The 27,058-nt window shown below is 42.1% G+C and overlaps 1 protein-coding gene and 1 long non-coding RNA gene across 2 annotated transcripts in view; one reads left to right on the top strand and one right to left on the bottom strand.

Annotated features, from left to right (window-relative positions):
- LOC306974169 (ubiquitin-conjugating enzyme E2 E2-like) overlaps positions 1-27,058 on the top strand; it is a 107,388-nt gene that overhangs the window by 63,527 nt on the left and 16,803 nt on the right. Inside the window, exon 4 of the mRNA XM_079571340.1 lies at positions 21,242-21,374. Within this exon, the coding sequence (XP_079427466.1) occupies positions 21,242-21,374 (133 nt within the window). The remainder of the gene's footprint in view (positions 1-21,241; positions 21,375-27,058) is intronic.
- LOC306974194 lies at positions 9,690-11,299 on the bottom strand. Its single transcript, XR_013793608.1, has 3 exons — positions 11,209-11,299; positions 10,770-10,911; positions 9,690-9,986 (listed from the first exon to the last, which is right to left on the bottom strand). It is a non-coding gene; the product is annotated as an uncharacterized lncRNA (long non-coding RNA).

Genomic DNA, 27,058 nt, shown 5'->3' with positions numbered 1-27,058 from the left:
ACATGTCATTATTACCGTACCGTTTGGTTTAGACATCATTATTCCCAAGGACGTATTTGTTGTAACACTGCCCACAGTAATTGTCCATAAAGGGCTCCGAATGACTAAACGGCCTCGTAGCTGATTTCCCCCAGGCTTTCTCCGGCGTCTTCTGTGTTGCTTCATCGTACGTTAATAGTTTACCGGCAGGGTCCCCGTATTGCGCTGTCACTCTCTTTAGGGATGATTATTTCACATTCTGCCGCTGAGTAGTCGGACGCCTTCCCCCGTTTTCGCCCCGGATGACATTGGACGGGGCGGTTTATTATCACCGTTGTTTATCATCCGTCCCAAACTATTTCAGGTGAGTGTTTTCACGAAGTGCTTGTAGGACACACACACACACGCATGCGACGTTACCATGGAAATCGGTCTGGCGGCGCACAACGCACATGTGGCGGTCGGGGACGGAGCGTTGCTAGGCTACCTTCGGGAAGACCAAAGGGGGGGGAAGCGAATCGGTTTAGCAGTGATTCAAAGGTCAAAGAGCGTCGCACCTTGCAGGCGGACACCGGACCGAAGCACAAGCCAACACTTAGCTTCTTTTTAGCCGGACTTAACAAAGGAGTCAATGGAGCTTTTATCTCAGGGGCTCTGGGCCGTCACCTCCTCTCGGCGGCTATTCATGTGCGAGCTCTCAGGGCATGTCCTCGAGGAAAGCCCCATTCACCGCGCCGACGTTGGGTTACCGCTTTGAAAACATGATCTGTGCTCCCAAGCTCTGCCGGCGACAAGGATTTTCGATGGTCTTTTTAATTTGCAGTTGACTATGTAAATGCTGCTGGTGCCTGGTGGTGGTATTGACAAATCTATAATTATCCCCTGCCTACACTATAGAACAAAGCTCTCAGGAGGAGTCTCTTTTCAAAACACACACGAGTGACCGACCGCTGAAGCTCCAGCGTCGCCCGAGCACTCCCTTTTGAAAATGACAACAAAAGTCGGGGGTCAAGATTCGATCTCGATCAGACCGTTCCAGCACCAGGTCTAAGGAGACGGTTCCGAATTGCTGATGGCCGATAATGCACCGGCGAACACATTCTTGTCCTTCGAGGGCAGCAGTGTCATCTCGACATCTGAGCGTTATTGAAGTCTTTGAAGCAGGACAATTCTATCACGAGGTCGCGCCAACGATTTTAGATATAGGCTATTTTTGAACAATAAGGTCCTTTGAGAGTGTTTTCACTCCTGGCAAGCTGCAAAAAAAAAGGGGGGAAATAAAACCCATGCCAGGCCGCTTTGTTCCTAAATGCTGTATCGGCTATTGTTAATCCCGTAATCTTGTAATCTGGAAGAGAAATGGGATTAGCCTGCAGTAGTAAGGCTTCAAGAATGCTATAGGCAGTCGTGATTATATGGTCTTTGGAATCTCTTTCATGAGTTCGAAGTGTTGTTTAAAGGCTTCTCCGTCTTTTTTTCCACAGTTTGAAAAATGATACAAGACACAACAGTGGTACTTACAGGGGTAGAGCAGCCGTCGAAACCATAGAAATCAGACAAATGTTAGCTTTTTCCGAGCCTGTTGTTTTCAAACGCGCACTTTTGGCTTCCCGGACACTTCTGCTGTTTGCACTTAACGTCCTATCCGGATTCTTTCCCCAGACAAATGCAAAGTAAAGCCAATATAAATGGCGAGTTCTGACACGTTCGTTTCATGAGAATGTGTTAAAAATTCATAAAATCATTAACACATAATTAAAAAGGGGAAATCTCGTTGCCACCAGATGGCTACGGAATTCTGTAAAGTTTCCCAAAATAGCCAGCTTGCTAACTCCTCATCTGACTGGAATGCAAATGATCACATTGATCATAAGGCTGTCTATCAAAAACCTTTGTGTCCCGGCCCACAAGTTTTTTTTTTTCGTTTTTTTTCATGTCATTCTTGCTATCTACACAGCCTGCCTCTGCCTCTAAGCTGTGTGTCTTTGTTTACCTACAGTTAATAGATTTAGCGCTGAAGCTGTGTGCGCTCCCCGGTGTGACAGTGACATTTGCGCAGTGCCCTTGAGTGCGCAGACAGAGCCCCGGCCTCCGCCTCTGTCTGTGGCGGAGACGCGGGGGGTCCAAATGAATGTGGATACGACAGATATACTTACTGTGTGCCACTAAAACGGTCATAAAGCATGGAAAATCAGCAGTCATAATCAGTTATGGATTTGGTTGTTGAACTATCGAACCTCATGTACGGTGAAAAGTATTGGCATTATTGTGTTTCTGATCTTGTGATAGCATTAGTAAGGCAGTCGATTTGAGGTTGTTCACAAAAGTGCGAATTGGAAGTCAAAGGCTGTGAGATATTCAATTTGTCGATAGAAAGTTCTGTTATTGCGATTTGCAGTATCATAGGAACAGGACATGACCTAGTAAGGAATTTAGTGATCCACTTATTTTTTTTATTTATTTTTTTTTCAATAAAAATGATAAAAATCTACTTCTACAGAAACCTGACAATGGTATGTTCTCTCCCTGGTCTACTGTTACAGTGGCATAAAGAACCGACATTTATAACATTGACGCACATGGCTCTACTTAGTATGCAATAAACAAGAAATTCTATTGAAACTGTCGACTAGGGCCTGACCAATAGGGATTTTATAGATCCGATACCGATATGAAAGGATTTGGCCTGGCTGATTGCCGATATAGGCCGATATTTAATTTTTTTAATTTAATTTGTTCTTTTGAAGGAATAGTTCACCGTTTTTCCATACTGAGATATGTTCTTACCTGAGCTTGGATGAGTTGATACGCACCTGTCTGGTCTTTGTGCGTGCCCATGGAAGAGGTTGATTACTTCTAACTTCCCCCCATTTGGAGCTATAGGAATATACTGGGAGAGGCCAATGCTAAAAACATGTTTGGTCTTTTTGCGTGACTGAGGGCACACAGTTCTTCCATACTGCGATATGTACTTACCTGAGCTTAGACGAGTTGATACGTACCTTTGGGCGTGCCCGTGGAAGAGCGTGGTTGTTTCCGATTTCCCCCCCGTTTGGAGCTATAGGAATACGTTGGGAGAGGCCAAATGCCAGGTACGCATCACTTTGTCTAAGCTCAGTTAAGAATATATCTCAGGTTTATATAGAGTAATACATATAGAGTAATATATAGAGGTCAATACCGATTATTTTGATTGGCCGATACTGATATGCACCGGTGATATTTTTGGAAAATGTCTGGTCTATATCACATATATGATTCTTCTGAGCGTGTCAGTGTTGATCTGTGACAGCAGGGGGCGCTGTATATTCATGTTTAGTTGGTGCTTTACGTGAAGCTTTTTGAAGGACAAAAAAATCTGTAAATTATCGGCCGGCTGATATATCGGTTGGGCCCTACTGTCGACTCAGTGCCAGCCTTATTGTAATCGTTTCGAAAGTGAATAAGCAGATATTACACACCTCTATTACATCAGCCGGAAGAACTCTATGTTAAGTCCTTGAAAGAATTTCCATCTGTCAAAAGGAATATTCTTCTGTAACAAAATCCGAGCATCTTTACCACTTTTACTGTGATTTCTGTGTGTATATTTTGCGTCTTCCTGGTTCAAAGTGCTCGCCTGTGCGTAGCAAACTCTTTTGTGCTTGGAGCCGTTTTGGAAATGTAATTCTATGCCAAGAACTGCCGTGATGAGAGGCAATCTTACCTGTTCAGAAGACATAATTACACCTACTGCGCCTTTAAGTGTCCAATTTCACAAGGAACTGCAATAGTTGTTCCGCGCCATCCCAGTTCTAAATATAAGCGCATTACAGGTGCAACTCCCAGATGAGAAACAGCCTCGTCGCGAAGGTTCACTTAGCACCTAGTACATCATAATAAACAAGCCCTTGCCTTGAGCATGCTAACAGCACATGTTTATGACTCTGTCTGGAACACCGTGTTGTGTTGTTGGACAGTGAGGAGCGCAGGCATAAGGGGCCCCAGTGTTCCCGTGTCGCCCTTGGAAACCGGTGTAGGTTAATCCACGCCTGCAGTGTCAACACGCTCGGTCGAGACATGCAAATGACCTTTACGGAAAGCCCTCTAGTCTGAGATACCGCCCAAAATGAAGCTTTCCTCGCGTCCTTGAAAGCATTGAAAGTAAGTTACCAGAAGCAGTTATTTAGTATCCACATAAAGCCAAGTTTGAGGTTTATATAGTGTGCTTGAGTATGATGGAGTGAGTATCGACATTAGAAAATTATACATTGGCTCAATAATCATTAAGAGTAAGGATTCTGCTGTAGCGTTGTTTATGGAAAGACAGAAGTACGTGATCAAATTGAAATGACTAAACAACAGATCCTTGCTATTACCAAGACATATTTTGTAAATGATGAGCTGAACGTGTATCTGGATTTCAGATTCCATTTCTTGGAGAAATAGGTGAAATTGCTTGAAGTAAACATGAACACATGCTTACAAGTTTATCCAAACGCTGACATTTTGAAATAAACGTAGCACACAAATACACACGGTAAAGAAGGAGACTCTGTAAGCTAACGTGTCTAATGTTATGCTAACTAGCAGCTAATGCTATCAATCGGCCAATGATGGGGCGACAGTGCCGCAGGTGGTAGAGCTCATGCTCAGAAGGCCAAGGGTTTGAGTCCCGCCTCCTGAAGGTACACACTGTCGTTGTGTTCATAAGCAAGACACTTCACCCACCTTGCTCTCAGTGTCTGCGTGTACTGGTGTGTGAATGTGTGAGTGGTTCCTTGCTGTAAAGGGCTTTGAGGTGGAAAAGCACTATATAACTTGAGTTAATGTTGTGAAGTATTAAATGACAAGTGAATGGTAAATGCTCTCAATTTCTGTAGCGCTTTTCTGCCTTCATTAGACCCAAAGCGCTATTTACGGGAAAGAAACCACTCACCCGTTCACACTGACATTCATACATCAGACACAGTGAAGTCTGATGTTGTTTTGAGAAATCAAATGTGTGATATTTTTGTAACTCTTCAGTTTCTTAGTGCTAGTCTTAGTGCCCTTAATGGAGATGGACAGTGTGGGCAATGCACTCGGCCTCATAAATTGAACATTTTTGGATAAGTCGTGTCTTACAACCATTATATGACGCCGGGTGCGCCTCTGTGCCACACTAGTGTTTTGAGAAGTAAAATCCCACCAATGACATTAATAAGATTTTGTAACTCTTCAGTTTTCTTAGTGCTAGTCTTAGTGCTCTTAATGGAGATGGACAGAGTGGGCATCCTCTGCCACTCGGCCTCATTAGCTAAATAGATTAGCTTGCACAGTTATTGATACGCCCACGGAGGCAGTGATAAATTATACCACTCGGAGAACTGCAGAGGTCACGGCTAAAGCCCACAGGGCCTGAGTAAACTAGGGCTGTTTAGTCCACTCTCTGACGCAGCTCCTCTGAGTCAGTGGATCCCCCTCAAGCTCATACTCTGACTGTGTTGTGGTACTCAGGCAGTTTGTAGTGAGGACTTTTTTTCATTTCTCTACGCTTTGCAACATAAAGACGCTGTCTCAAGTGCTTTTACCCTCGTGTTTACTGAGGATGTTGAAAGAAATACTCTGCTAAGTGTGTTCCAATGCATCAAAGATGGCCACTTGAAAGAACCTGTTCCCTCTCCCAAAAACCAATCGCAGATTTTGTGAGTGAGCTAGAATTTTTGTCTTTCTTTTTGCAATACTATTTGTGATACTAACCCTAGTCTGAAATATGTATCGCAAACTACTGTCTCCTCTTTGCACAGACAGTGAAGATACAGACCCACAGTAAAAGCGGCGCCATCATTTTGAGGGCACTCCATTATTCTGTCCTTCACCATTCGGAGTGTTGGTGCAATCTGGAGAAAGTGCATTGTTTGCGCGTCCCCACATTGCTCCATAAATATGACGCTCTGCGTGTGTGTGTGTGTTTGTGAAAAGAGTGTTTATCATTGTGGATTCATGGAGCTGGAGTGAGTCCCAGAGCGCTTTCTTCACTCACAATAACAGCAAAGAGCCTGCACTGCTTTATTCTGTTTAGGCTTTGAACGTTTAATACTACAACATAACAACATACCAATGAATATATTACTTTAAAATAAAGGGAATTTTAATGATTGAAGATGGCTATATCTTTTGTCTAAAACATGTGATTTGTCTATCAAATCTCTCTCTCTCTGTATTACTTTCCTCTGTCTCCTTCTATCTGTTATAATCCACATTCCACACTGTAATCTCCTGTAATTGTGCGTATTTAGTCGTCCTCCTTCTTCCATTTTCAAAACAAGTAGCTTGTCCCGTCTACGTCACAGCATCAACATCCATGAAGCACTTCTGATCAGGTCTCTTCCTAAGCAGTTTAGCGTGTCTGATGCTGCCATTTTTGTTTGCTTCATTTTGAACAGTTTGGTTTCCACTCGGCTAATATTTGCGCCCTCTGCTATTAGTTTGCTACTATTTTTCACAAATGCTGCATAAGTCTGTTCTTGTGTACACTTAAACAAAAAACTAGACTATAGGACCTTTTCAGAGTGTATAAATAGTGGACAAAATCCATTCGGTAGCTTGCAAGGATGCTAAAGTTGTTGAAAACGTACCAATTAAAAGGCTGCGAGCAGGATTCTTTGCCTTGTACAGAAAAATGAGAACATTCTGCCCTGCGACCTCTTGCCACTGACTCGCTTCCTTCTGCAAATCAATTCACATTTTCAAATACAACATCACGGCATTCAAATAACCCTTTCAGAGAAACGTACACCATACCGAGCCTGAATAGACTGCGAAAGAAGCCCTTTACCTTTCTCGCTCTTTGCGCTCAACCCCACATCCTTTGGGAAAGAGATCCACAAGGTCAATATTGAAATCCTTAAACCTTCTCCGGGATTGTTCATTGAATGCCTGAGCACATCGGACGCTCTCTGCTTCCTAACTACTGGGCGAATGTGTGTTAGCGGAGGTGCCCTTGAGTGGGACAGCTGCCGCGGTAGCTCCACAAGGCCGCGCTTGTGTAGCACCGCCGCCTTGTCTAAATGTGTTGGAAAGTGCAGCCGGGAGAGTCGCGCTTGAAAGGAGCGAACGGCAAAACCACTACTTTGATAAATAGGAGGATTCAAGAGGCAACCCCAGGTGACTTTGCATCGGCCTAACAAGCTGTCGGTGAAGATTAGGGGCACAATGGCCGCCGTGACACCCTCTCGCTCCAATGTGGATTCAGCATTCAGGGCTCTCAGGCGCAGCTGCGAGGATGCGCACAGTCTCTCTTTGCTCTACGGACCAGAAATGTATCGAGCCATTGTTACTATCTGGCTGATCTCTCAATTGTGCAATGCCCTGTGCTCGACTTTTCTAATTACAAAGTGATAAAAGAAGTTAGTCAAGTTTAAACTGTTGGTTGTGATCCAAACTACCGGTAATCGACTGAAATTAAATGGAACATACTGTGTTAAAATGGTTTAGTCAAATATCGCAATAATATTGTTATTGCACAACTGTACCTTTTTTCCCAAATATTGAAGCCATAGTTCGAAGATTTGTCTATAACAGGGTCTCAAACTCATTTGCAAACTTTTTTATTATTTGATATTATTTGACTTTTAAAAAGGCTGCACTTTCCCTTCACTATAAACTCAGCACAGAAGATGTGTGTGTTTTTGTTGTACTAAGATCGTGCTAATATTTACTTCATGTCTTCCTACTTAAGGACACAGTGCATCAGACTGGGTTTTTCATCAGTCCCCCTTTATGTTACAGTAACAGTGGCTCACTGCAGCTGCTTTAGATTCACAGCATTTGAACATTTCCTCCTACACAGGACTCATCAGTGCGTCCAAGCAGTAACATCCTGAACAGTGTCCTGTTCTTAATATAACATTGCGCACACAATGTTGTGAGCAAATGAGCTCTTTATGAGAGAGAGGGGGGGTGTCAGACGCAGGGCACGATCCACATATTCTCACTTCACGATTAGGAAATGACTCTTTTAAAATTGAATCTTGATATTCTTATAAGAGACAGTGCTTGATTCCAAGCAGACATGTGGGGGTGCTGTGTCGTACCCACTGTCACTCTATTCTAGTAAAGTATTATACATTAGAAATGTATAATGTAAATAATAGTCAGCCGAACTGTGGCGTTATCGATCTGCTCACGCCTCCCATTAATCAGCTGCACCTGCAGTAACAGGTGGACCTAATTGATCTTGATTACACCTCAACAAACAAAGGGCTCTCTGTGCCTCTACTCTCCATGTCCTCCATGTCCTCCATGGAGCAGCGTGTAGCGTGTCAGTCCACCAGTCTGAAAGTACAGGGTTCAAACACGCTTGTGCCTTTAAAACATAAAAGTCACATTTTGATGCACTATAACACATTGGTGCGTGATCATTTTTCAGTATATTTCATTCAATATTTTCACCAATTATATAAAATGGTATGTTTCAAACCTGAAACATTGTGGGCCTGTACTGTTAACTGTTAAATGCTACTGGTTCCTCAGTACTTCACATCCAACTGGTGTTTCTCGAACACAGGGGTCTCTCAGTGGTGCAGTGACATAAGATACTTTGGTACAGGAGGTTCTGAGTTCAAATCCCACATTGGACAATATCTGTGATTTCATTTGCAGAAATATCAGCTGTAGACCCATTGCTTGTTCAATATGGAGTTGTGGTTTATATTCAGTTGTCGCAGACACAGGCTTCTGCCATTGTGGAGATTTCCAGTACTGTATTACAGTTGATCTTGAACATTAAGACCCAAATGCGGTTGACGGAACCAAGGTGCAAACTGGTAATACGTATTAATTTCTCAAAAGCATGATTCATTTGTCAAAACCTTTAAAACAATTCGCAGCTCCCAAAACACTCTTTTTGCACGAGACGTAGCACATTCTCGCTCTTTTTAGGCCATCGGCTAGCTCTCAGAAAGGGCTTAGAAAATGACTTTTGTTCCAGGAAATAGGAAATACTTTTTATTTTGATTTTTATCAAGTACAATAGTTAAACTTCTTCCACAAAAATTTCCACACGCAGACTCCCTGCAGTTAATGAGAAATTGGCTCCTAAAGCGGGGAAGTTTGTGAAAAAATGGACATTTTAGCCTCTACAGGCATTTTTGACTCCAGTTATTTCAAAAAGTGTAAAGGCCACAGACTTCAAATTTTACAATCATAAAGACAATACTAAAAATATTCAATATGTGGAAAAAGAAGGTGGATAGGAGTTCTAGTTTTTAAGAAATAACTTTTGAAAATATGCCTTTTTTGAAATATGCGTCCTATTGAAACAAGCACACTATGGGACCTACCATTTCCACATGACATTTTCAAATTAGATTTTATGAACATAAATAACAAATTGCTCCAGATAAGTTTCAAACATTCTTTTATTTTTTGTGCTTTTGGGGTTTTTAACCATCAGAAGCAGATCAAGTGTATCTTGGCATATGGACGAAAGCTTGACTTCAGTCTTGCCTGTTAGATCTTGTAATTCATTCAATATAAGACCTTCTAAAGCAGTGGTTCCCAACCTTTGTTCTTGATTCCCCTCCTGTGCATGCTATAGTCAGGCTGCGCCCCCCCTCAGTCGAAACAAATACAATAAAAAAATCAAAACTTGAAAATATTTACCGATATGCATTTTAAACACATTTTCTGAAATGAGATCGTTTTATGCACCTGTTGTGATTTTTAACCATTTTAATTTGTGCAAATGTATGACCTGACACTCTGACCAGACAAAGCTCTGGGCCCCACCTGCCGTCCCAGGAGCCCCCGGTAGGAAGCCCCGCTCCCCAGGTTGGGAACCACCATTCTATCCGCACTCTCTATCCAGGCAAGGAGGCTGAGAAGTTCTTGTCGTTAGGGTCCTTTAAAGGCTCTTTCTGATGTAGAGTGTAACTCCTGAATTACTGTCCTTGTTCAGTGTTTCAAAAGTTCACTATTATTTCTCAGATTAGACGGTGATCGGAGGAAAATCAGCTCGAATCCTTGACATCAGCCGGTCCGATCTGAAATCAAAAAGTACCGTTAAGTTTAATTTACAACTAATTTATTGTATGTTGATGGTAAATACTTCATATACCAATTTTTTTTTTTATTACATTGTATGTACAGTTTTGGGGCCCATATGAGTAGATTATTAGTTAAAAAATAAAGTCTAGTATCTGGGATGATAATGGATGACTGTGGATCTGTGAGTGGTTTGTTGTGCCTTTTCTGAAACCGCATCCTCCTTCCTTTTCCTACTCACTAACACTGGAAATGCATGTTCCCTCGAAGGAAAGGTCTGTCCTACGCAGAACACGCAGCAGGAGAAGTGGTTTATAAGCATCGATGCGACTCACAGGTGTGTGTTACACCAGAGAGCAGCCTCATGCACCAAACTATTTCTGTTCCATGTTTATTTACAAGAGTCACATTTTACAGTCATATAGATATTTGATAATGAAAAAGAAAGCAGAAATGAGACCTAATATTGGCAAGTTTTAAGAAGCTAAAATATAGTGTACATATGAACAATCTGAATCTGAAACTCTAAGAGGAAATTAATGTTCAGTTCAAAGAATTAGTGTAAGTGTGAAGCAAAAGGAAGGAGGCGGTTTCAGAAAGGGCAAAGGTCAGAGGCCACAGAGTCAGACACATTTTGTTCTAGGCCCAAGTTAGAATTTGATGGGGAAAAAAAGAAATCTCACTTCTCTGATATTAATTTAGACCAACCCAATAAATCCCTGTAAATCTAAATGCAGGACTTGATTATAAGGCGGTGATATACAGAAACATACATGACATACCTCTAATCTGAGGCCTCTGACGACTCTGCAGTTCATTGATGATCTTTAGCAGAGTCTCATCAGGATCATTTCTCTGTTGTCCAAAGTCCTCCAGACCATCACAGGAGATCTTGTATGTGGCCACAGATGGCAGGTTCTCCCACTGTAAAAATACAGACAAAGCACATTTTAAGTTTTTAACAAAAAGTACAGTCAAGAATCAAAGCCATATCTGAGGAGCCAAAAGGACAGAAACTGAGAATTCAGAGCTTAGATTAATATAATATTTACTATAATTTTCAGTCAGATAGTCTTCAAAACGTGTTAAGAACATTGCTATAAAAAGGCCTCTAGGTAAGTGTTGGATCGCAGTTTGCAGAATATGTTTAGCATTTTGCAATGTGAATGCAGTTGTTCCAAGCCCTGGAGGATTCATTCTGATTGTCCCATGAATACATACCTCACTCTTTCATGTTGAGTCTTTAAATGAAGTGAGGCGATGCTTTACAGGACCAGGCTCCACCACAACATGTTTTCATCACGTAATTGTCCTGGAAAATGAAGAAAGCAGATTCAACAGAAATAACTACAGTAGTAGTTACTAAGGCAGGCCTTATGTATCATGTACAAGTAACTGTACTAATATTCTCCATTTTATCATGGACTTAATTGGACTTTGGAGTGAAATAAGAGACTGAAAGGATCTTATTCAAGCAATAATAAACTATTAACCACAGTTTACTGCAGTGAACAACCACAGACTGTAAAAATAACAGAGCTGTTCTCAGTGGCACTCTTTAATTTACTTTTTTGATTGGCTTGTGCTTTATTATAGCAACAACATTTGACAAACTTTGATGTCTACATGCTTAAACATCTTTTTGGTGTAACTAACTGGTAAAGTTATTTGCTATTATAATTTCTAAAGCAAATCAGACAAATGGGGAACTACATCCTGAATCAGAACAAACTACGAATTTTCTTCGGGTCAAACATGCAACGTGAAACAGTAAAACGTGAGGCACAACACGTGTGTCGCTCCCTCAGTCATTATTTGTATTAGCATTATACTACACGATAAATAAGAATGTACTCACGAGTAGGACAACCCCCTGGCTGCCGTTTTAGGAGTCTTTGCCTGGCGTAGGTCTGACGATCTTTGAAGAAGAGTTTGCAGAAGTTTGCAGTTCATTTTCCTCGCTGTCCAGGGATTATAACAGGTCTATGGTCCAAATCCACTCGTTTGCGATCTTCGTGAGTGTTGCCCACTCTGCTCGAGTTGTTCTCGCTGCAGAGGATCTAAAGTTTGCCTTCAGAAAGCAGGATTTTCTTCACGATAGTAGCTAACAGCTGCGCTGTCAGTGAAGGCGCTCCTCTGGGCTGCGTGTTTACTTCCGGGTTGCGGTGTCAACGCGATGCGCCGATTGGTCAGAAGTAGGTCAGGTGACCCTAAAATCATACGCGCCAGAAGAAAATAGTTCCCATTTCACGCTCGAATTTCTCAAAAACTGCAGGGTTTCTGCGTGTGGAAACTTTATTTGACCCCTTTTGTTTTATATAGTTTCAGAATATGCAAAGAAATTGTATTTCTGATTTCCTGGAACAAAACTTCACGCTAGAAAAGCTAGCCAATGGCCTATTTGAACACATTTGTTATTCACAGCACACTCAATGCAAAAGATTAACGCTTGTCTTTTGGCAACTGCAAATTTACATGTGAGAAATCATGGAACAGTATCAAGTGTCTTGCTGTGCTGTGTGTAGTATTTACTGTCTGCAGTTTTGCAAGAAAGTGTGCTTTTCCGGTATTTTCCAAAGCAGGACAGAGCGTTGAAGATGGCACTGTCATCCAACCATGGCCAGAGCCACCACTGAGGTCACTGAGGTCCCAACCGCGGTACTTTTTCCGAGTGTATTCACCGTACACGCCGCGTAAGTTTCAGACACGGGGCAGCAGAACGCACAAAAAGACACACAAACTTTGATCTACGACTAAAACCTAGCTTGGTTCATGAATACAGCTGAAACTATGACGCACAGTGAGGGAAGCATCAACGCACCTCCTCGTTCCCCAGCTTTTAGTCACTTTTTATTTGACAAAAATCGGCCTTTGTGAAGTGAAATGAATGAGTCCCGATAAAGGTTTTAAGCTTTAGTGTTGGCTGCTGCTCACAGACAGTACTGGAGCAGGGGCGGAGCTGACACAGGCAGCAGAGGGACTGGGGCCCCACAGCAGAGTAACTAAGAGGGCCCCACTAGAAAACACAACTTCAAGGCTTTTTCAGTAAATAAAGAAATAAAATCATAAAAGTAACACTGGATTTAAACACTGCAAAATGTAATCAAGAAATCTGCATAATTTTCTTTAAATAATTACGTTTGCCCTTGATTTAAGTTGGTAAGTAAAAAAAAAAAAAAAAGAAATCTGCCAGGGGAACAAGTATTTTGTGCTTAAATTAAGACAGAAAACTTGTCAGTGCACTTAAATTAGATAACAGATATGATTAATCTTGAAATAAGTGCAATAATTATTATAGATTATTATAATTGAGCCTGTTGTCTGATTTTTGTTTTCACTGTGTAATAATAACGCTGCTTTAAATGAAATATGTTGGTCTAAAATACACCAGATTCCACTAAATTGCATCTGTTCTATTAAAATTTTTCTGGGGTGTCCTCCCTAAAAACCTACATTTGGACCTCACTATTTCTAAAATCCTGGCTACGGCCCTGCGTCCAACTAGCAGATTGGTGATTCACGTAGAAGATAATGGATTAATAAGTGTGGCGCGAAAGCCGTTCTTAATCCACACACCATGTAATTTTTTCCGTGATCGTCAAAAGTAGAAGACCTCGTTTCTCTAGACAAACTGAGGTCACTTATTCTCCGCGGACAGCTGCCACGAAAGACGCCATTCAGTTTTGTTTACTTATTTTTTTCCGAGGGGGTCGAAGGGCACAGCTGCCACAAGTGATGCCACAATTCGCCGCAGACCCAAAACGGAGCCAAGGATGAGCACAAAGTGGTTGTTGTAGTCGCCGTAATATTCTCGTACAGGTTTAATCCGAGGGCCGGGCAAGTACAAGATGAGCGTTTCCGACAATCCGGTGGTAAAAAGGCTGTGTTATTTTAGGTTTCGCTGTTTTGTTTGCGGCGGAAACAGCTCTCGGAAAACAAGCTGAGACTAGGCTGAAACTGTAACACATCCGTACAACAAAGGTGTCCGATTGCACTGCACACTGTTGCAATAGTCAAACAGATATTACGTTTCAAAAGTCTTAGTTCCTGAAAGAAAACGTGTGAGTAAGCAACTGCGACTTGGGATACACAGCATATCGGCAAAGGATTGGAAACATAAGACACATTATCCATATTATAAGAAGCTAAAAGTCGCTTTCATCTGATACTTAAAGCAGTACTAAGTAACTCTTCCCCCTAGAGGCCATAAGCGCAACTGCAGGTGTAGTAGCAAGTTACGATTTTTTAATTTATGAATTGTCTTGGAGAGTAAATACTACGCTGACAGGAAAGGCGAAGGGGGAGAGGGTTCCTGTGCATCCAATTATACAACGGAAATATTTTTTTTCACTCAAACTTGGCTGTAAATACTGTTTAAAGTGACGTTAGCCCGCAGTTAGCTTTGCCCGTTAGCATGTTAGCCTCTTCTTCGTGATTCCATTAGTGTGTATTGGTGGCTCCGGACCGGTGGCAGTCAAGTTGCAAACATGGTTTTCTGGCCAGAGACACCAGGGGGAGATGAAAGACCCTCCAATCATCCCACAAACACTTGTATTACCCCCACAGGGACTACGGAAAGGATTTATTAAGGTAAATAAGTTACTTAGTACTGCTTTAAAGCTTAAAACGGCAAAATTCACTTCCATTTTCGCCTTGTTTTGGAACTCATTTCAGGATTTTTTAAGTCTTTTGTTACACTATTTGAAAGGCACCGAGCCCTAAACACAATAAAAGACCATTATTCACAGCCCCATAACTGCCACACTGCTTCCATGTTTTTACAGATACTAATCCGCTGCATTGTTTATTGAGCGCTCCACACTCATAATATCAAATATCTGTTTGCTGGCGGAGTGATGACATCTTCATACGCTTTAAACCTGACAAAGAGAGCCGGGGTGACGCTTGAATTTCCATCTACAGCTGCCACTGTTTATTGCATCAATTAGAGTGACATTTAGTGCAATCGGACCAGGCGGGGGGGGGGGAGAGGAAATGACACTGTGATGATGCGGCCGTTCCACAAATGCCAATATGTCAGCGTGACCTGGACATATTGAGTTACTTTTCACGGGAAAATGTACATAAAAAGAGGTGCCTGTACGTCGGGAGGCCGCGCCAACTGCGCTGAGAGCGAAGCGCGTCGGGTAATGCATGCAGATTTTGGCATTAAACAACTTTGATGCTGAGTGAATCATAGAGATGCATCTGATTAGCGGCTATGGAAGTGTTCTGCTAGGTTTAAAAACAGGACTGCACACATTTGATGATCAGAAAACGTCAGATCTTGAGTGCGCGCGTGTGTCGCATGTGAATTGGGAAATGAGACTGTCGGGAAAAGTGTTCAAAATAGTGCCCTAGAGGTATCACACAATCAAATGAGTTTAGCGAGGGCGGCTTTATGCGAACTGTGCGTTTGCAGGTAAATGGGAAACGTCGGGGTGACAATGCGTGTTTTTCTCAGTTTGAGGTGATGACAGAGAAGCAAAGAGGAAACGTGGACATAATCTTATATCCTTCAAGTCTTTTAGTTTTCCGTCTTTATCCATTTGAATATTTTACCGGTGAATTTCAGTCGTCTTTCAAACGTTAATGTAGATGTGGATCTGAATGTTTCCGCAGGGCATTGAAAGCCATTAAATGAACTGCGCCAAAATTAAATTTGATTCCAACAGGCATTATATATCAACATCTCTTGGCAAGTGATGACAACATTCAACTAGTTTTACTGCATACGTTTGTCAAAAAAAACATCCTAAAACTCATTCAGCTGCAGTTCTGGATGAAACTGGTTTCAATGTTTGTTTCCCTTTGCGATCAGTTTGCTTTTGAATGTCAAATCTACCCTCTTTCCTCCTGTTTGATGGAACGTTTGCAAATATTAAAGGTGCCATATGCAAGTTTTTAATGTAGGGGGGGAAAAAACATTATCACGGTGGTCACGGTGGTCTCTACGAACGCTTCAGGATCAATTGTTTTGTCGGTTTTCTGGTGAGAGGGTCTGTCAGCAGTGAAAACCCACCAGAAACCCTCAAAACAATTGACCCTGGAGCCACTGTGATGGAAAGTAAAGAGGCCATGCTAACCACTCACGGCTGCTGGGTCACTAAAAACTCACATATGCACTGACATTCACCCTGTCTTATGTATAAAAAGTTGCATATTGCACCTTTAAAGGAACAGGCCACCGTTTTTCCATACTGAGATATGTTACCTGAGCTTAGACGAGTTGATGCGTACCTGTCCGGTCTTTGTGCCCGTGGAAGAGCTTGGTCGTCTCTAACTTCAACCCGTTTGGAGCTATAGGAATACATTGGGAGAGGCCAAATGCTAACAACATCTTTGATCGTTTTGCGTGAATGAGGGCACAGACAAAGACCAGACAGGTACGCATGAACTCGTCTAAGCTCAGGTAAGAACATATCTCAGTCTGGAAAAACAGTGGCCTTTTGAGTGTTCTAAATCTCATACAAATAAATGGAGAAGCCTGTCCCAGTGTAAAAGAAAAGTACGACGAGGTATGGTTTGTCACTTTTACAGCATTTTAATAATTCCTGGGGATTATCTATCATTAACATATTACAAGATGATGTTTGGGCATTATATGTGCATCCAACTCCACAAAAAGTAGAAGCTTAGCAGAATATGACTTAGCTTTTAGCTCAGAGGCTACTTTTATACGCAAATTTTTATCTAGAGTAAAGATGATAATGATTTTCTAATTGGGCTTTGACCTCACCTTAAAGGAATAGGCCACCGTTTTTACATACTGAGATATGTTCTTACCTCACTTTAGCCGGGTTAATATATCCCCGTCTGGTCTTTGTCCGTGCGCTCTGCCAGGCAAACGGAGCACATACGCAGCCTCTCCCACATGTCATATAGCTCCAAAAAAGCTCACGATAGAAGCTACCAAGCTCTTCCACGTGTTCCCTATTTAAATAAAGTTACGTGAAGTGTTTTCATGCGAAGTATATTTACACAGAAATGTAACATGTCGATTTTATAAGCAAATAAAATTGTGAGGCGTAATGATACGAGGAGCAAAACGTCCGCGCAGTAACTCCTAAAGGTTATTGACGGAAGTGAGCGGGGGGAAGTCTTTAGGAGTTACTGCGCGGACGTTTTACTCCTCGTATCATTACGCCTCACAATATAGTCCCCCTTTTTATTTGCTTATAAAATCGACATGCTACATTTCTGTGTAAATATACTTGGCATGAAAACACTTCACGTAACTTTATTTAAATATGGAACATGTGGAAGAGCTTGGTAGCTTCTATCGTGAGCTTTTTTGGAGCTATGTGATATGTGGGAGAGGCTGCGTATGTGCTCCGTTTGCCTGGCAGAGCGCACGGACAAAGACCAGACGGGTATATATTAACCCCCCCCCTATTCCTTTAACATGGTAGATAGACTGACAAGAGCTGGAAACATTTAGATCATTTGCAATGTTTGACGGATAAATGCTAACAGCTACAAGAAAAATACATTGAGCAGGCTAACTAGCGCTAAAAAGGTTTCCCACTTGCCCTACTTGCAGCCTGCTTACATTAGGATTGAACGCCGCTTCTTCTTCTTCTTCTTTTTATTTCTGCAGCTGAGTGGTTTTGGGCTACTGCACATATAGCGGAACACGCTTCTGTTCTAAGTGTTTGTGGGTTGGAATTAAAGTCAGCTCCGACAATTAGCTAAATGCCTCTCCCCACTCGTCACCCTCTATTCTACTCGGACTGTCCGGTCGAATAAAGCCCGTCAAAGCCTCCACACTTCATTGCACAGCTTTTATTCAGTCAGCTGGTGCTTACACAGTACAGTAAATTCATTATCGTGAAATACATATTAAAAACAAGAATATCTTTATGGCCTACACGCAATCACTTTTAGTCGAGTAATCTCCCGGCAGTCTTGAAGCTTCCCCGATTACTATAAGCCATTGAAGCGAATATAAAGAGAAGTCAAGCCGTCGCGGATAAATAAGAGTTTGCGCACCCTGGGGTGAATCTCGGAGACCCCGCGCTCTTTATCATTCTGACAGCTTTCCGCAGCCTACCCAGGTACAAAATATAGATGCTTGTCTGCTCTCAGGCCCATTTCTGTTGCTCTGTCAGCCCGCCGCTGTACCAGGCCCCGGCAGAGCGAGGGGGGGGAAGTTACGCGATGACGGTTAAACATTTGCAGATGTCGCGCGACGCGTACGGGAAAGAAAAAGCGGGCGGTTAGCGAGGCCGAGCGAGCGGCGATTGAAATGCCTACGTCGCAATAGGATTTGACTAAAAGGGTTTCTTAAGGCCATTAGCGGTCGTTAGTGCAATGAACCGGCGCTAGTTGTTATTTAAAGTGATGTTAATTTAAACAAGGCTGGAATAGATTTGATGCGGCGGGTTTGTTTTTGGTCGAAAAGGAAAATGATGATAAGCTACAGGAGGAGATAAAGAGAAGGAAGGATTGTGTGGAAGAGTTAGATATTTCGAACAAGTTGGATCTACTTTTAAGACAGGTGCTGTCCCAAAATACGAGAATGGGGTGTCTGTATAGAATCTTGTAGGGCTGCACAGTATATCGCATTGTTTTGTAATGCAATATAAACAATATCAGAAGAAGAAGAAGAAAGAAAAGATAAGAAGAAATCACAATGTGCTACTAAAAGTCCACCATGTGGCAAAGATTTTTTCTTTTTTTTTCAGTTTGGACTCAGCCAAACACGTGGGAACTTATAAATGTGCCAAAGGTCTGTTTTGAGTTTCCTAATTTTTATCCATTTTAACCTCGTCTTTTTCAGGGATTTGGTGAATTTCCTGGGAGAGGAAAAAAAATCTGTGAATAATTATAGTTGAATTCTGAATGTGTTGAAATGGTTTCGTAAAATACTGCAATAATATCATTGTAGCAATACTGAAGACATTTGATCAAATATTGCAATTTCTTTCCTCATGTTGCACAGCCCTAACACCAGTTCATTTGACTCACTGATGACTCCACGGCTCCAAATGACACTTCAGGACCAACTTTCAATGTAAACTGCCTGGCCAAAAAAAAAAGGTCACTCACTCATAATACCATTGGATCGCCTTTAGCTTTGATTACAGCACATTCACTGTGACCTTAAGCTTCACCGAGATCTGGCGCGGCACCTGTGCAACACCTTCTCCGGCACATCCCAGAGATTCTCAACGGGGTTCAGGTCCGGACTCTGCGGCGGCCGATCCGTCCGAGAAAATGACGTCTCGTTCACAATGTGAGCCCGGTGAATCCTGAAAACAGTCCGCTCATTTGCTCGTTTTCACTTTCCGCTGCTGCGCGTGGTCGACAGCGTCGTCCCCCCCCCCCCCCCCCCCCCACGTCTGGCGCTGCGTGTGTCAGTGATGGGAGTTGAAGGAGTGAACCCAACAGGGGCATCTGGCCTAATTCCAACACAAAAATGGGATTGGATTAGAGCTCCTCTCCACGCAGCTGTGTGTGCTTTACGCTCATCTGCTCGCCTCCTCCAAACCGTAAAAAACAACTAATGTCAAATTTATGGTGGAAGAAAAAAGGGGCCAGTAAAATGTAAAATCTGGACGTATGCTTTATAATAGCTCTTTTATCTCGCGTTCGATTCAGTTTGGTTTTGTGTTTTGCTTTTGCTCCTGTCAAACTGTCGGTAAGATGTATTTCTTTTTAGTTCTTCCCAAAACGAAAAAGCAAATTGTGAGATATTCTCGAGTCAGATCTTTCCTCGTTTTACAATTCAGGGACGGGTCTTCTTGCTTTTTAATGACGTTGTGATGCTGTATCTGTGTCAAAAAAAAGCTTTCCTGGAATAGCACTTTGCTTCATTCTGTTCACTTTGGCACAATTCGCACTCAAGGCAATCCAAAATGCTTCAGTTACTTTAAAATGACATGAATAAAGATTAAATCAATCCATCAACACACACACAAACACACAAAAATCATTAGTTTAAGGGCAAAGAGTGCGGATAGAATACTTTGAGTGTCATGTGCAGCTAAAAGGAAGTGCCTTCAGCCTGGATTTGATCATTGTCAGAGTTGAGGCCTGTTTCACATCCTCATTATGCGTGAAGCTAAAACGCAGCCTCGCCGGGTTTACTCCTGACTCTGGGATGGTTCATTTGCGTAGCTCTAACAGTGATGTGCTTTGGTGGTAGACCATGAAGAGACTTGTCTGTTCTGTGCAGAGACCTGAGCACTGGACTAATATGGTTGTATTCACTGTTTCTTGCCAGGACTCGAGCTGCAGAGTTCTGGATGTGCTGTCTGACAGTGAGCAGCCGTTACAGTTTCTAACTTGATTAAGATGCTATAATCTTTTTTTAGATGCTAAAAAGCTGCTGGTGTTGTTGCTTTGGTTTGATTTGTCTGTTTAACCCCTTGACTCCCACCTGAACCGAGCATATTTTCTCCAGTTTGGCTTTACCCCCAGTCCAAAAGCTTCTGGAAAAAAGCTGTGAAAATAGGAATAAAACTGAGACGAAAACAATGATGGAAATGTGACAAAAAAGTGAGAAAACATTGGGGAAAAAAGTGATGAACAATTGATGAAAACGTGGCAAAAATGTCATAAAAATGTCACAAGAAATGGACAAAAAATGGACCAAAAAAATGACCAAAATGTGACAAAAAATGACAAAAATTTGATAAAAAATGGACAAAAAAATGACAAAAATGTGATTAAAAATGACCAAAAAATATGATAAAAATTTGACAAAAAATGACAAAAAAATGACTCAAAATGACAAAAAAATTACAAAAATGTGACCAAAAAATGACAAAAATTTGATAAAAAATTGACGAAGAAAATGACAAAAATTTGACAAAAAAATTACAAAAATGTGATTAAAAAAAATGACCAAAAAATTTCAAAAATGAGTTGAATACCTAACAAAAAAATTATGGAAAAAAAATCTGATGACGTGAGGAAAAAGATCCTCTCGGTTCAGGCGGGAGTTAAGAGGTTAAGTTCAGGTCATAGTCCATTGAATAAGTGTCTTTTCCGTGACATTATTTTAAGTCTAAAGATGTGAAAAATCAATGCTGATGAGCCCAAAAGTAGGTTCTGCACTCTGAGGTTTAGAAAGGAGAAGTGCAAATGATCTTATCCAGCCCACATACTAGTTTCTTCATATCAGATAAAAAGAAACATCAGCTTCACGTGCTTGAGTTATCGGCTGGTTATCAACCCTTCCCCTGTGTCCCACCTGCTGCTCGCGATTAAACCCTGTCCTATTTCTCTCTCTTGTCTTTGAATGCAGCGCGGGCCCCAAAGGTGACAACATCTACGAGTGGAGGTCGACCATCCTGGGCCCCCCTGGCTCCGTGTACGAGGGGGGAGTGTTCTTCCTGGACATCGCCTTCACTCCAGACTACCCCTTCAAGCCCCCCAAGGTGAGTGGGTGCCCCGCAGCTATGAAGAGCTCCAGATCTGCCCCCACCCACCGCCTCCCGTCTTTTTCCTAGCTCGCTCCCCCCTCCTTTCCTCAGCCCTCCACACACACACACACACACGGCACACTCTGGGCTTTCGAACAATAGCGCCATTGTCCCAGCGGGCTGTCAGCTTTTCACCCTCACGTCCGATAACAATGGCTTGTTTTGGGCTCGTTCACCCGCGGAACTGACAAAATAGTGAGTGCGCTCTCCAAAGGCTGATATAATAGTCATTTCTATCTAAATTTGTTTGGATGGTGCGTCAAACAAGCCCGAATCTGTGGTTAGGAATAACGGGCTCCTCTTCCTGTTAAAGTTGGCAAGATTAATCGCGACGAAATCCAAACTTGGATGATTGCAATTAGCAAAAAGATGGAACTACTTAGACGGCGTTATCCTGTCCTGTCAGGATCTTATTATTCTGAACTCTCCATAACTGCTTATTGTTGGAGCTGCTGCCAACATATTCTCAAAAACATGTGATACAGTAATAGTTTAGCAGTTTATTTTTCAGTCTTCACTCAAGTAAGTCACGTGCCGCCATTGTGGGCCAACCTGACCAGCATGTTTTTGGAGGTCGGGGAAACCTAGAGTACTGCTTTCAGAGTACTGCTTTCAGAGTACTGCTTTCAGAGTACTGCTTTCAGAGAACTGCTTTCAGAGTACTGCCTTCAATGCTCCTCTGAAACGGTGCACCGCCTCCTGGGTTTGTCCCTGTTTCAGAGCGTGGTGTCCTACACTGGTCAGCTCCTCCACCTCTTCCTCCTACGCAGCTCCCTCCGCCCCACGACAGTCTTTCACCATCTTTAGGGAAGAGCGTAGCAGACGAATATACTCCGTCTTTTTTCTCCATTAGCCGGAACGATAGTAGTGATAGAAAGCTCGTGTGCCTTAAGCCGTGGGTCTTTCCCAGATACCTCCTCGTTTGTCCCTTTTTTTGTTTCCTGTCGCTCCTCTTGTGACGCCTCCACTGTGCTGCAGGCGTGGGAGGCTCCTGGTGCCTCTTCAGTGTTTCAGAAGAAGACATTTGTAAATGTGTTTAGTTTAGGAGGGAGGACACGCACGTCCACAATTCTCAGCCAGTGTGCGGGATCCAAAAAACAGTACAGTGAAAAAATGGAAGAGATCCGGACACCAGCTCTGACACACCTATTTGCACATGGGCTGATTGTGTCATGTGATCAGAGAAGTCACATGACCCGACATTGTCATAGGACGTATCTTAAAAATATTTGACATGTTTGCATTGATCAACACATAATGTAAAAAAAATATATATATAGAACAGGCACATCTAGGAAAACGGTGGACCAGTGCAACCACAACATAGTGCAAAAAATATTTATATATTGTACATGTATGGACAAATATTTACAAATGTTCAGATTTCCCCCGGGGTAGGACCTTGACAACCATGACCTTGGGCTTTGTGTGTCGAGAGTATGAATCCAGAAGGCTTCTCTTTTTAGAAACAGTTGTTGATGACTCCGCCCCTATTAGAGAGTTTGATTTGTTCTTTTCCTAAATAACTCGATGTACTCACATTGTGATCGGCTGATGAAAAGTGTACTCTTGGGATCATGGTTCCATATGTTGTTTTACCAATGGCGTTTTACATTACATTGTCCGTGGATGGTTAAAGGTTTTAGTCTTGTGTGTGAAGTTACACTGGGTACAATGTCCGCACAGGTCTGTAGTTGCCTTGTGGGATGTCATTTAAAAAGTGAGTTGGGGTTAGGGATGCACTGATACCAGTATCGGGTATCGGGCCGATACCACAGGCTTGTACTTATACTCGTACTCATTCATGAGGTCCCGATACCAGAAACCAATACCATTTGACGTGCGGCCAGCGCACCTACGAGGTGCAGCTCTCAGCTGAGGAGAGAAGAAGCAACAAACTGGAGAATTGTTTAGGGCAAATACAATATTCCACGTAGAGCTGACTTTATGACAGACTGCGCTCTCTAAACCTGAGTCTGTGCTGGATTTAACCAGAGCTTAATGTTGTTAGTGCTGCAGTGTTTACAACAAACAGGCTAACGTTGCTAACTCGCCGCAGTTTTGGCCATTCTGACGCCGTTTTATGCCCATTATGTTTATTCATCTGAAAAACTAACCCAGCGACTAAAAAGTCCTCAGAAAATCCAAATTAAATACATACAGCATGTTTATATTGAGCCAAAATGAGCTGCAGCAGAACAATGAAAACACTGTAGCTTCTCGCTAAGTTACTACAAACACACAAGAAAATATACAGTGGGGAAAAAAAGTATTTGGCCGAAATCCAATACAATGTCTATGTGAAACTGACCAAATACTTTTTTTCCCCACTGTACACAGGAGCTGAAGTAAAGACGAAAAGAGACCATTTAAGTAACATCTCAATACTATTGTTAAATAAAAATACATAAATGAATAAAGCACAGGCATTGGGGAGCTTTTGGACATGGGCTTTTCTGTCTATGATGGACAGTGCAATAAAAATTATATTGAATGAAAATAAAATAAATGGCATCAGCACTATTCTAATAACTGCTCTTAAAAGTGTCGCCTACTTTACTTAAGGAAATGTACATGAGTAAATGTACTAATTACAAACCAATCTGCTGTGAAAAAAGTAAGAATGTTGAAGAAAATGCCTCGTACTCGTATCGGTATTCGGTATCGGTGAGTACTTAAATCAAAGTACTCGTACTCGTATTGGTTTTAGAAAAAGTAGTATCGGTGCATCCCTAGTTGGGGCAGATGGAGGCAGGTTAGCTCTTATGAGCATGTTGCTCATGTCGGGTGGTCTTTTGTAAACAGCACGCGGTGGTGAAGAGAAGTCTTTCAGATTGGATGATGTACCAGTATTTGTTGGCAATATGTGCAAAGTTCTTGCCTAAAGGTGAATATTGAATTGACACAGTTGACTCTTGGCTCCTTATTATTCACTCTAGCCTGCATTGTTTTTGTGCTGCAGCAATGCATTAGTTAAATGCTTTTCAAAGCATATGACCAAGTCATCAGCTTGGGCTTCATAGTCTTCATCAGAACTACAGATGCGGCGGATCCTGTTGAATTGAGAAATTGGTAGGCTCCTTTAAGTGGCACAGGATGAAAAAAAATTCCATGCAAAATGGAGTTTCTGTTGGTGCTTTTTCTGTATAGTTTTGAACCAAGTTTATTTGAGTCTTTGTACATTAGAATGTCCAAGAAATCCATTTGGCAAAGGTCATATTCCATAGTGAATTTCAAATTGCAGGTAATAGAGTTCATAAAGTTGTGAAAGGTGACCTTCTGTCCCGCTCCATATGAAGAATATGTTGTCGATGTGCTGCTTCCAGTTTAGTAGGTGGTGCAACGTATCCAATGCAGAGGGCTGCGAAGCTGGGAGCCATTTTGGAGCCCATGCTCATGCCCGAGATCTACTTTTTGGATTGAAACATGAAAACATTTGAAGGCAGAGCAATATTCAGTAGGTCAACTATACACTTGGTACTGGGCGTATGATCTGACCTTTGGTTCAACAAGAATTCTGTGGCGTGTAGGCCCTCTTCAAACAGGACATGTATATAAATACTCAATGTCAATGGTTACGAGGAAACATTCTTCAGGAAGCTCAATAGTGTACAGAATTTTTTTTAAGTCCATGGAGTCTTTAATACAGGAAGGAAGAGCTCTGACCAGTGGCTGGAGGACATGGTCTACAAAGGCAGCAATCATTTCAGTAACAGAGCCGATAGCTGCATCATTAGGCCGGCCAGGCGATACCTCAGTGTATTTTTAATGTATTTTAGGGAGCATGTAGAAGACTTGTGTGACAGGATGTTCTACTGTCATGAAAGTATTAAGGATTTGGTCCAGTTTATTCTTGAAACTGAAACTTCTTGATTCTTTTGCGTTTAAAAAAGTTTCCTTCCTGGCTAATGCAGACGCAGTAAAAAAAACTGAACCTCACAAAAACACAACAAATATGTAAAAAGTGTCCAGCAAAACAATGTAGAACACAGAAACTAAAGATCCAGTTTGCAGATAAAGGCAAAAAAGAGACAAAAACACGCTGCTGTATCAAGAGAGAGGGAAGCTGCTGCTTATTTACTGAAATCTTGTGCCAGTAATGTCATCAAACAATGTTCTGGCTTCCAGCTGTTGCACACCTGGGACAGAGCCCTGTGGCCCCGGACATATCGTCTGGTGACATCACTGGGATCACTTCTCAGCATCTGAGGAGTGGTACAGTCACCAAAACCAGCCTCGAGGAAACTTCCTGGAGTGAAACATCAAGCTTCCATTTAAAAGTTAGCCAAAGAATACAATTGAGTTACAAAGGACGTCGTACTTAGTTCTATTTTGCAATTTTCTACTTGAAACAAAAAATACCACGACTTGGATGTAACTTCCATCAGTTGTGCAGCCCTACTATACAGTAGCTTTAGTATCTGTACATGTACACCTGTATCTAGCAGCTGTACATGGACACAAGATAAACTGTTGTCTTTGAGCTTCAAACACAGCATTGTTCAAACCAACAGCCTGTATTATTCATGAAAGCTGGTGAGAATATCCCAAACAGCAGCTTTTGCATCTTAATTATTTGCTCTCCTCCTGTCGCGCTCGCTGGTGTAGCGCTGTGCAGCATTTGGCCTCCCTCCAGCGAGCAGCCAGCCTGCGGCTTTGTGGGCTAGGTGTGTGCAGAGCAGCGCTCATGCACGTCTATACTCACCACATTACATCCATTCAAGCCCCCGCCTCTGCTCTTGGGTCGAGAAATATTTGTTGGTTAACGTCTGTCAGCTATTGAGACTGAAATGTCAACTGCAAAGAGAGAGTGTTTGCTTTGAATGAATGCAAATCAGAGAGAGGGCAGAGGAGACATTTGTAACTGTAAATATCACAGTTGCTTTGAAAATCTTGATAATGAAAGTGTTTTGTGATGCGCTGAATGCGACGCTAAAGGCCGGTCCAGAATTTTAATGACTATCATGCAGGAGTCATGAATATTCTTAGCCAAATGAGAACAGCTAAAAACAACAACAACTAAGCAAGCTACCTCTTTTTGGTCCTTAAAATGAGCCTTTCTTTTGCCAAGCGTTTGTAAGCCATGTAGCCCATTCCCATTTAACAATACACAATACTGCATTCCACTGTGATTGAATCTAATATGATCATTTTAAAACTCCAGCTATTTGGTTCTCCGAGGTGATAATTGATGCTTCCGGACCAGCCATGTTCAGATCGGTGTCAGCTCTGAGGGTGAGCTGAGTCTGTGCTCTCCTGCGGTGTGTTATTTTAGTCGGGCTGTGAGCGCTGAGGAGCACAGGCCTGACAGCTGCAGATGCTAAGTCTAACCAATCATGCAAGAACGTTAGCCCCATCAGGCCAGATGCTAACTCCAGCTGATCATGTCAAAAGTACAGAAATATAATTAAATCGTCTCTGACTTCATTTTAAAACTGCTTAAACCGGTTACAGCAGAGTCTTCTCAAGCACATTCACAATACTTATCAATAACAATCGTACACAGCTTTTTAATAGTCGTCAGTGGCCACAAATGTAGCCGTTCCAAAGACTAAAGTCTGCATGAGCTTGTTCTTCTTTGATAACACATTTATTCCTGACTATTTGCACCTCCTGAGTGTTTCTTGAAAGTCGTGTAA

The sequence above is a fragment of the Gobius niger genome (genome assembly GCF_951799975.1).
Source record: "Gobius niger genome assembly, chromosome: 14".
NCBI classification, from domain to species: domain Eukaryota; kingdom Metazoa; phylum Chordata; class Actinopteri; order Gobiiformes; family Gobiidae; genus Gobius; species Gobius niger.
This window is presented reverse-complemented; position numbering and strand designations above follow the sequence as displayed.